General features: G+C 37.7%; 3 protein-coding genes across 4 annotated transcripts; 1 reads left to right on the top strand and 2 right to left on the bottom strand.

Moving 5' to 3' along the window:
* Window positions 1–955: 955 nt before the first annotated feature.
* Window positions 956–3,071, top strand: LOC18608849 (tRNA dimethylallyltransferase). Its single transcript, XM_007043744.3, has 7 exons — window positions 956–1,143; window positions 1,342–1,468; window positions 1,563–1,606; window positions 1,724–1,834; window positions 1,914–2,006; window positions 2,471–2,577; window positions 2,743–3,071. The coding sequence occupies exons 1-7, from the start codon at window positions 1,055–1,057 to the stop codon at window positions 2,886–2,888; spliced, it is 717 nt and encodes a 238-aa protein (XP_007043806.2). The 5' UTR covers window positions 956–1,054; the 3' UTR covers window positions 2,889–3,071.
* Window positions 3,072–3,686: 615 nt separating this feature from the next.
* On the bottom strand, window positions 3,687–4,518 carry LOC18608848 (light-regulated protein, chloroplastic-like). Its single transcript, XM_007043742.3, has 3 exons — window positions 4,268–4,518; window positions 4,021–4,182; window positions 3,687–3,899 (listed from the first exon to the last, which is right to left on the bottom strand). The coding sequence occupies exons 1-3, from the start codon at window positions 4,444–4,446 to the stop codon at window positions 3,824–3,826; spliced, it is 417 nt and encodes a 138-aa protein (XP_007043804.2). The 5' UTR covers window positions 4,447–4,518; the 3' UTR covers window positions 3,687–3,823.
* Window positions 4,519–6,227: 1,709 nt separating this feature from the next.
* Window positions 6,228–9,368, bottom strand: CRN (Protein kinase superfamily protein). 2 transcript variants are annotated; one of them, XM_088803413.1, is made up of 2 exons: window positions 7,828–9,368; window positions 6,228–7,220 (listed from the first exon to the last, which is right to left on the bottom strand). In XM_088803413.1, the coding sequence occupies exons 1-2, from the start codon at window positions 8,718–8,720 to the stop codon at window positions 6,896–6,898; spliced, it is 1,218 nt and encodes a 405-aa protein (XP_088659539.1). In that variant the 5' UTR covers window positions 8,721–9,368; the 3' UTR covers window positions 6,228–6,895. The 2 variants fall into 2 exon arrangements, with proteins under 2 accessions (XP_088659539.1, XP_017970796.1); XM_018115307.2 differs by having other exon boundaries at window positions 6,228–7,205.
* Window positions 9,369–10,079: the final 711 nt, after the last annotated feature.

The following is a 10,079-nucleotide window of genomic DNA, read 5'->3' as shown; positions in this document are numbered from 1 at the left end:
CTTATATCAACATACTATATTAATTTCATATATTATAAAATGATAAATTATATTTTGATTAATAATAATTAATTAATTATTAATCATAAAAATTTATTTAATTCAAAATAAAAATATAAAAATTTAATTATATATAATAAAAAATAAGAATTAATTTAAATTTTTTAAAATATTTTAAAGACTTTTTTACGTTTCGTATCAACTACAAAAGTAAATGTAAAACAAAACGAAAGAAAATTTGTGATCTATCACCTTGGGGTCCATGGGCTCAGATGAGCCTTGGCATTCAGGGTTAGCTGGGTGACCTTACAGCTGGATGGGCTGTTCTATATACTGATCATCAGAAACTCGATCCTACATTTCCAACAAATCGAGCTTGTTGTTGAAGTGACCAATTGGTGTTATACACTCCCTTATATGTTTGAGGTTCCCCAAATCTTTCTTTTTTTTCACGGAGGTTCCCTGAATCTACTCAAACTTGAAGAAATAGAATCATAGATACCTACCTTAACGCTACATCATTCAAGTTTCATGTTCCTGTTGCGGAAAGATTGAAGAAGACTGGAACATCATGAAAACAACTTTGAAACCAAACTCAGATGAAACAGATCCAGTGTAATCATAGCCTTGGTGGCTACATTTTCCGGGCCAATCTAGGGTTGCAACTTATACAATATTCATCATAACATTCCTCATCCACGCATATTTGGCATTCTTACAAGTACATAAGAAAATAGAAATCGGACACCGCACTCTCCCTGGATTCCAGGAAGAGCAAGAGATGCCGCTGGCTTTGGGCCCAAGGATCTTGATCTTCAAGACTCTTGCTATGAATCAGCAATCCTTTACTTTTGCACCAAAATTGAGTCCGAACTCTTGGGCCTCCAGCAACATTATAACGACATTTGGCACATCTGTCGTGTCATGATATCGAATATATACATATCGAAACGGAGTAGTCACATGAAAAGTCTAGAATTTTTGGTATTGGCCCAGTCATAAAACACCATTTTGCAAGCGCATCTAGCAGCGTGGCCTAAGTTACCAGGGGACCATGGTAGGCAGGTTCTTCCTGGCAAGGCCAGGTGATGTCCACCAGCAAGAATCTGACTCAATTGCACTTCTCTCGGGACCCCCCTCCTGGTAAAACGCTGCTCACTGACAAGTCTGCTAGTAATTACATCGAACACATGGTAGGGTCTTTCATTTGTTTTTCACTACGCGTAAAACGTAACAAGTACCCATCACTCTTAGCAGTTAACCCATATCATAATTCGCTATTTTTATGATTATTATTTTTTGTGTGTGTTCGTATTTCATGGGTAATGTAAAATTTTGCAGTGGGAAGACCTCGTTGCTATTCCAGTTTGCAATCAACTCAGCGTTAGAATGCAGCTCTAGCAATCGTAAAGTGGTTTTTATATGTAACCGGCGAAGGCTAGAAAACAAGCCCCCTTATTTGTACCAGGTATATGCTTTTCTTTCTTTTGGAGCTGCTTTTATATTTTTATTTTGTTGTAGTGCTGATAACTTTCATTTACTATGGATATCAAAATTTTCAGGGCATTGATCCATCCTCTGATGTCTTTCAGCGAATAAAAATGAAGTAAGGAACCTCCTCGGAACGTCTTAATGGTTAAACATCTACGATACGAACTGCACTTTCGTTTTTGGCAATGCTAATTCTCTATTGAATATTTGAGTTCTGGTGCTTTTCTTGAAGATATGCTGATGATGACGATGGAATCAAGAAGTACTTCGCTGCATTTCACCTTCACGACACGTTTCCAGCTGCAGTTATCGTTGATGATTTTGGAGATTTCTTCCAAGAAAGGTATGGTACTTTGCTCCTAGTTCAAGCAGCTTATTTATACAGTATATTCATTTTTCCATCCTTGTGAATCATCAATTAGGAGCTGTCAAGAGAGATATGGTAATCCTCGTGGAAGAGACTTGGCAATGGTTCGGACTCTAGCTTTGTGTCAAAATGCAATAACCCATGCATGGTAAGTAAATCTTTCACTGGAAAAATGCTTCATCTTGGCGTTAAAGGAGTTTAATGCACCAATTATTCATGACTCATTTGTAATATTTCATTTTAATTCATGACTTATTTGTAATATTTCATTTTATGGCATCTTTTAAGATCACTTTTTTATAATGAACGTTTTAAAAATATTTAAATTTCAATTATTCCATCACATTGTGACGCCATGTCCACTTGAAATTCCAATTATTTCAATTATTCCATCAACATGAATATTTACACATGTTGAGTTGAGATTTTTCATTAATTTTTAATAGTGATTTGTTAGAATGGATAGATTTGAAATAATTTAAAAAAACGACGGATTCAACAATTGAATTTTTAAGATTTGTGCATAAAAATGAAATGTTGCACACAAGGAAGGTGGATGTATGGTGCAATTTGCTCGGGTTAATGGCAGATACTAACATAAAATATGCGCAGTAAAAAAGGGCCTTGCAAGCTTTTACTATCTGATACGCACCATGGGGACTCTCCAAGGTTGCTATTTATCTACAAGAGGTGGATTCCCGCCATTTTTACAGTCAAAGGTTCGTGTTTTAAGTCCCTTAACCTTTGTTTGTGATGGGCTAGCATGTTGATGTGACGAATAAAGCATCTGCCATGGCTTGATTTTATCGTCAATTTTGTTTTCTCTTCTTGCTTTTTCTTTGTCTTTCGGTTAATACATAGTTATTTGATTGTTTGTGCTGAAGGTGATGGTACCGGATCATTTCTATTGAAATATAACAAGTATTCAGGAAATGGCAGTTCTAAGAGCCAAAGAATAGCAAAGTACTCCATAGCGTTCCAGTATTTGTTTTTGGAGGAGATCACTGAGGATGGTGATGATGAACAGTAGTACTGTTACCAAACTTCATTGAGATGTAGAATATTAAAAGAACCCACCTTGGTGGAGGTTCTTTGAAGGGATTGCTGAAGACTGAAGATGGTGAATAACAACGTTGTTGGTTGATTTCATTTCACTAGATTTTGGTACCCGAATCTGTCCACACTCAATGAAATCTGCAATTTTATTGATTAACATGTTGATCTGATGTGTACATTCAAGTTGTGCCTTCATAGGGTGTTTTATAGTTGATACCTATTGTTGTCATTATGTCTCCTCTTGATCACGTTTTCAGATCTTCAACAAATGAGTTTTTTAACTGAAATGTAGATTCACTTCTTCTACTCTGGTTTTTGGTAAACTACACTGCAAATTTGTGAGGCCCTGCCTTTCTAAAGCTCAATAGTAACTGCCTTTCACTATAAAAAGCAGTATCTGCTGATTTGCACTTGTTTCCTACCCGCTTTATCTCTGTTGATGCAAAGTTGGGATCATCATGCTTAGATTTCTATCAAATTGCATCCCAGAAATGATATAAATAACATAAGCAAGGGCCGTGAAAGAAGCAATAGAGGCAGTGATGGTTGTAATCCATTATGGTAGCCGATTCTAATGACAGCATTTGCTCGGCTGAATTGTGGAATGGTGATGTTGATTTGTACAAATTGTATGTTTGGTAAGAGAGAAAAATAGTGTTTTCTATGACAGGGTTTTTTCCCTTTTGTCCCGACCTCAACCAGCAGTCTGTGCGAGATGAATTTCCTTAAAATGTTTAGACAATTGCCATTACTCTACGGAAAAAAAAGTTCATGATAGCTTCAAAATCAGGATCATTATTCAACAGCTATGTCAGATGCACACAACAAAGTCAAGTCAGTCGGTTACAGATAAATTAAAGAGAAGGTGATCAACTTATTTATATGCACTTTTAGGTTATCTATTAGAAATTACTGAACTCCTGTCTGGTACTCGGGCTCACAGAATTCTCCTCCAAGATCATCACAAGCCTCTCCTAAGAAGACCCTGAAAATATTAACCATATATATCAAAGGAAAGGCAATTGTTAAATCTTAGTATTTGTTTCATTTTGTTCAACTGCAATTTTCTAAGTCTGAAAACTAGCAAGAGCATCTGAAGATCTTACGTCTTGGGACTATTATACTCCAGGTATTCTCTGTCAATCTGCTCTGAATCAGCCATAGCCTTGGTGCCTTGAGCTTCTGGCGGCTCTAGCTTCACTTCAGGGTACATCTCAACATCACAAGCTTCTCCTCCAATCGTCTCACATGCCTCAGCTGGAAAAACACTGCCATAAAACACTTTGAATTAAAAGCAAATAGCCCAAGCAAATGATGTAGATGAAGCCCAAAGGTGATGAAGAGTAAACTTACGAGGCCATGGAGCTGTAATCAACTGTTGAGTTGTCCTGTGCAACAGGTGTTCCTTTTATCGGGGAACATCGAGGAGTCTGCGTTTTAAGCACGGACTTCCATGGCAGAGCCAAACTCTTGGTGGGTGTCACTAAGGCTATGGAGAGGGGTGAAGGTGTAAAGCTCAAGGGTGCCTGCATTTTGTAAAGCTGGTTTTTGGAGCAAAATACTTTGTATTGAGTTGTTTGGTTAATGACATGAATATATAGATAAAGGTAGAAATGGCAAGATTTTGTTTGTGGGAGTGGATAAGGTACATATCTGGCTTGACTGAAAGCGTGGTGGTGATGTCTCCAGGGTTCTCAATCAGGTTAAGATTTTTTCACTGCCAAACACTGACAATTGTTGCTACAACCCACTTAGAACTCGACAGAGAGCAACTAGGCCAAGGTCCAAAAGGGTAAATTTCATGACTCTATTTTTGTGGTCTGGCTCTTAAATTGGGTTACGGTAGCCCAACACTGACCCAAAATCTTGCTTCGCACTTTGTGGATGTCAGGCATCACTTCTTTGGTTGCTTGCACAGTTTGCGATTCCAACGTGTCCTCTCTTCTGTAAAAAAAAAAAAAAAAAGATGTACGTATTATTTTTTATCTTATGTTCATATAATATTACATAAATATATCATTATCTATTATTATATATCAATATACTACATTTACGTCAAATAACATAAAATGATAAATAAAATTTTAATTAATAATAATTAATTAATTATTAATCATAAAATTTATTTAATTCGAAATAAAAATATAAGAATTTGATATAAATTTCTCATACTAATTAATAGGCGGCCACATCCATACTTCATACTTCAACACATTCTTACTTGAACGAGAACTAAACTCAAGTGGTAAAAGTAGGATGTGATTAAAGTAGAGTTTATACCAAGGAAAAATTTCTTAAACAGGTTTATCTCAGAGTAGATGTCTAAAGACACATCATGTATGCTTAGGTAGAAAGACGATAAGCAGCATCTTCTCTCTTTTTAATTAAAAACAAGTTTAATATTCTCATCCATACCCTTTTCTAAAAGCACTGTCACTCTAAAATTCTGCACACTAGAGCTTTGCATCTGTTTCTGTTTTCTTATTAATTTTTTTGATGCGAAAGCTAAAGCCAGCCACAGTGTTAGCCCAATATTCTTAAAAAAATTTTAATATTGAGTTGAGATAAAATAAAAATATAAAAAGAATGAGCAACCACCGGTAGCATGTGGCATTTTGAGCGAGGGGGTGATTAACACAGCTGTCGGGGGCAGCTTAACAGTGTTTTGATTTGAAGTCAGGCAGAGGCAGTCACCCTTTTGGTTGGAGCATGCGATTTTTGGTCCCAGCCGCATGACCACCGCACACTTTCCAGGCTCCCTAAGCATATAAATTGCCTGAGGATACGTTTTGATCTGTCACACAACTTTTCCAAAGCTAAAAACTAGTCTCATGCCAGCTATTCCTATCACCCCTCCAAACATGAATAATTGTTTAGAAGATTGAAGCGTTGATAAAGTTTGTTTCCTTACACTTATTCGATTGCTGCAAGCAGGTGAGGGCCGATATCTTTCTTTCAACTCGACTTGTTGTCACTACGAATAAAAAGTCAACATCCCACCAAACCACCAAACCTTTTACATTGGACTTTCCTCTTGAGCCTGAAAGAAAATGCTACTTCTAACCACTATTGCAACATGCATCCTACTCATCCTTAGCATTACCCATCCATTACTCATATCCACTTAATGACTCTGATTTTGAAAGCTTTTGTCGACATAAAAGACAATCAAGAAACAAAGATAGGAAATAACAGGAAGCAGCTTGATTTAGATTTTAGGCAATAATTCCATTATATATGCTTGAATAAAGGAAAAGTTCTTGTTCCTCTGTGTTACTACAAGCTCAAGATAGGCAAGAGAAACACATTCAAATTCAATCCAACTCCACCAGTAACTTTTAAATTTTGTTTCCAAAATCATGTACCAGCATATCTCATTTTTCAGGAGAAGACACCTGTCTTCCTATTACAGCCAGCTTGAAAAAGCATTTATAGCAGGATGATGTACAAGTTGAGTACCAGACCATACTGTTACCTGGAAAGAACCAACAATACATACGGTAGAAACAAGAATCTCAATCCTCATCCCTGAAAACCCATGAAGAAAATGACCATAACTAGTTGATTTTAATGCAAAAAGCACCCGTGATATTCCAACAGAGTTTTGCCAACATAAAGACAACTAAGAAAACCCCACCATAATTGGTTGTTTAAGGACACAATAATGCAGCTGTGTCCCACAGTTATCTGATCAAAGAGTCAATGTCTGAGTTAGAAATCTCCTTGACCACCAGTCTTGACTTATAGCATTAGCCATGTACACAACGCCATAAGCCCAGTCTCTAATAAGAAAACATTAAGACTTGAAGAGAGCATAAATGAAACCAATGACGGTTGAGAGCAAGATGCCTGGTCTCTTCACATGTTGTAAATGGGTTAGAGCCACAGCAGCTTCTAGACCAAATCCCTCAAAGTAAAGTCCAAAAATATCCTATCCCTGGAAGCTGAAGAGGCTTGAGTTTCAATATACTTACATTTTCATCAAAAACTATGCAGCTGGGTTAACATGGGAACAAGCTCATCACTAGAAGGCCTATCAGCAGGCAAATCTGATAGGCAGACAACAGCAATTCTCACTGCCATCAGCATTTCATCTTCCTCTACTTCTTCCCCAAGAATACTTTTATCTAGTGCTTCTCGTGCCTCACCTGCCTGCTGTAAATGCCGAAGCCACTGCCCTAAACTCCCTCCACTGGATGCTTCACCGAAAAATGGATCAGTGGGATCTCTACCAGTCAAGAGAACACCTAATATCATCCCAAAGCTAAAGATATCACTCTTATCAGTATACCTGTTGGAATTGAAACTATCCATCTTTGTTAGAACAGCATGAGGTTTAGTGTGTCACAAATTGGAAATAGCATCAACAAATAACAGGGGTCAGTAAACAAAACATATTGTGACTTTTTTTATTAAGGAAACATGAAAGCAAGGAAATAACAGAAAATAACAAAGCTCTTGTCCAATCCCAATTGCTTTATAATCATGATTCCATTTTACTGCCGCATGTCTGCCAGAAAAACAAAAGAGCACTGGTTTCGAAAACTAGCATGCATTATAGGTTCCAGTGGAAGACTGGAAAAACTTCAAGGAGACCTATGAATAAGACCAATATATGCAAATTTCCAACATAATTATCAGAAAATTAGTTCCACAGTGAAATATCAATTGCCATAGATAAATTAGTTATGCATATATTGCGCATAAGAAAAGAACAAACAACTATCAATATTTGCAACAAACTTCATAACCAGATCCCTGATTAATTGCAAGAAATTATACTCAGGGATATCAACATGGAGCTACCTACTGCATCCAATTCCAACCATAGTCACACCACAGATTTAGCAAAGCACGAAATTCTTACAAAACTAAGATACGGTAACCTTTAAATAGCAGAACAATTTCAGTACCTGCAGTTCTCGAAACACTCAGGAGCACCGTAACCTGAAGTTGCCCTATCTATATTAGGCATGAGCTTAGCCAAGCCACAATCTGCCACCCGTGGTTCGAGTTCAGCATCTAACATCACATTTGTGGGCTTCAAGTTGTAGTGCAAAATCTGAGGGATGCAAGTGAAGTGAAGATATTGAAGACCTTTAATCACCCCAACAGCAATCCTAAGCCTGACATCCCATCCAAGCTGCAACTGATTACCCCTAACTCTATTCATTGCGTCCTCAAGGCTCCCCGTGGGCATGTAATCATAAACCAAAGAAAACCTATCAGATTCACGAACATAAGCCCTTAAACTCATCAGATGCCTGTGCCTCAAGCTAGCAAGAATCTCCAGTTCTTGTTGTATCCTTCTCTTTACCGACTTGCTGTGCCTCTCCGGTGAACCATTATCAAAGGGCTCAAGGACTTTGACAGCAACAGTGAGCCCATTATCAAGAACTGTTTTATAGTACTTCCCATTGGAGCTTGATCCTAGCAACTGATTCTCAGTTGAGAGAGCTGATTGGAGAGTCTTGGCAGATATTTTTGGGGAAAATATAACGGGACCTTTGAGGATTGGGGTTTGGTTCATGTACTGAACTGAAAATTTGATTAATAAAGCAAAAAGAATGGCTCCAATCAGTCCAGTTAGAATTCCTAATGCAATGCTGAGAACGATCCTTTTGAATCCAATCTTGAATTCTTGAGGCGTAGAAGGTGAAGGAAGCTGAGAAGAGAGGTATCTAATGAGCCTTCCTTCGCATTGTACAGTTGTTAGGTGGAAGCAAAGAAGCAGCAGCAGCAGCAAAAGCAAAGAGAGAGTGCAACTTCTTTTCTCCATTGAAGCAACAAAGCCACAAACAAACATCTAAGTCATGAGAGAAAAAGAGAAGCTAAGAGCATGAGCCAAATCCACATATCCGTACAGTGCTTTCTTATCCTACAGCTTCAAAGCCACCGTAACTCAAAATCCGAAACCCCACAGAAATTCTTCATTTTTCTCCAGCATCTCGGAAAGCAGAACAGAAACAAACTCAAAAGAAGTTAAATTTCCCACACAAGCAGTTCTAGAGCTTTTACTCTGCACCAAAACTAAAGAAGCTTCAATTGTTTTCTACTTCAAAAACTGGACTTTTTTAAATGCTCCAACTTTTGTGGACAAAAATGACAAGAAAACCCTCTGGAGGAACCTTCAAGCACTTGAAACTGGCTGAGAAGAGATAAAAATCGAATTTTTTTCAACTCAAAATCTTCCAAAGAAAGACACAAAGAATCATTTCGCCATTGATTTTTTTTATTTGTTCCCTGACCTGAAACTCCAAACGAATCTAATCTTCAAATTTCAAACCAAACATAAAATGTACCCAACTTAAGCAACAGAGCAGATACCGAAAGAGAAAGGTTCGCACATTTGACAGAGAAAAATGTCCTTTTTAAGTCTTGATAACTTGAGATATTAGACCTCAAGGAGAAAAAACAATTGAAAACCCAGTTTTTCTTGCCTCTCAAAACATGAGTAAACTCCAAAAGGGTAGCGGATTCCCAGTCAAAGAGTTAGCATTAGCGAAGTATAAGTCGTTTTCGAACCTTTTTTTTTTTTAAAGTAGTATTATTATTATTTTAAATTTTCTTGAGCAATAATTGTTATCATTGGGCTTCAAAACATCACAGCAAAACAAACCAAGCCCTAACTGTTCCTTTCCTCGCTGGTATTATTGTAACCAAAATTTTGTAGTGTTGGAATAAGGAAAATAAAAAGAAAGGGGACCTTGTTTGGTCTTGTTTTTCTCTCTCTAATCGCAATTTTGGGGCCGAGGGCCATAGCTCTTCACTTCCCGCCATCCGCCATCGAGTGCTGGGGGTCCAGTGCCACGTGTGAGGAAGCATCGCTATCACGAGGCCGAAAGCGCCACATCGAACTGTGTGTGATAAGGGAGAGAGAGAGGATCGTGACCGTGGGTTTGGGGGGCAGGGAAAACATCGGAGGCGTTAGAAGGGAACCCACGGGAATTTGTGCCATGTGGCTTTTTGTGATTATACAAAGGGGCACAGTGTTATGGTGGGATTAGTAAAGTTTTATTCGTTTTTTGATCATGAATAAATACCAGTACAGTATAGAGCTAGCTAGTAATTGCCTTTTTTGTCTCCCTTCTTTATTTTAATTAGTACCATCATACGTTTCTATCTTTAGGACACCCGAAAAGAAAACCATTCATTGAATTGTGCT

Source organism: Theobroma cacao, chromosome 2 (assembly GCF_053813885.1).
Source record: "Theobroma cacao isolate CCN51 chromosome 2, ASM5381388v1, whole genome shotgun sequence".
Classification (NCBI taxonomy): Eukaryota; Viridiplantae; Streptophyta; class Magnoliopsida; order Malvales; family Malvaceae; genus Theobroma; species Theobroma cacao.
This window is presented reverse-complemented; position numbering and strand designations above follow the sequence as displayed.

What these genes read in the sequence shown, in the direction of transcription:
- LOC18608849 (XM_007043744.3), top strand. Translation starts at nt 1,055, where the DNA reads ATGGTAGGCAGGTTCTTCCTGGCAAGGCCAGGTGATGTCCACCAGCAA. An exon ending in AGCCCCCTTATTTGTACCAG is followed by an intron (nt 1,469 to 1,562) that starts GTATATGCTTTT and finishes CAAAATTTTCAG; the next exon opens with GGCATTGATCCATCCTCTGA. An exon ending in GGAGATTTCTTCCAAGAAAG is followed by an intron (nt 1,835 to 1,913) that starts GTATGGTACTTT and finishes ATCATCAATTAG; the next exon opens with GAGCTGTCAAGAGAGATATG.
- LOC18608848 (XM_007043742.3), bottom strand. Translation starts at nt 4,446, where the DNA reads ATGCAGGCACCCTTGAGCTTTACACCTTCACCCCTCTCCATAGCCTTA. An exon ending in GATTACAGCTCCATGGCCTC is followed by an intron (nt 4,183 to 4,267) that starts GTAAGTTTACTC and finishes GTTTTATGGCAG; the next exon opens with TGTTTTTCCAGCTGAGGCAT. An exon ending in GAGTATAATAGTCCCAAGAC is followed by an intron (nt 3,900 to 4,020) that starts GTAAGATCTTCA and finishes TAATATTTTCAG; the next exon opens with GGTCTTCTTAGGAGAGGCTT.
- CRN (XM_088803413.1), bottom strand. Translation starts at nt 8,720, where the DNA reads ATGTTTGTTTGTGGCTTTGTTGCTTCAATGGAGAAAAGAAGTTGCACT. An exon ending in GAGTGTTTCGAGAACTGCAG is followed by an intron (nt 7,221 to 7,827) that starts GTACTGAAATTG and finishes AAAGATGGATAG; the next exon opens with TTTCAATTCCAACAGGTATA.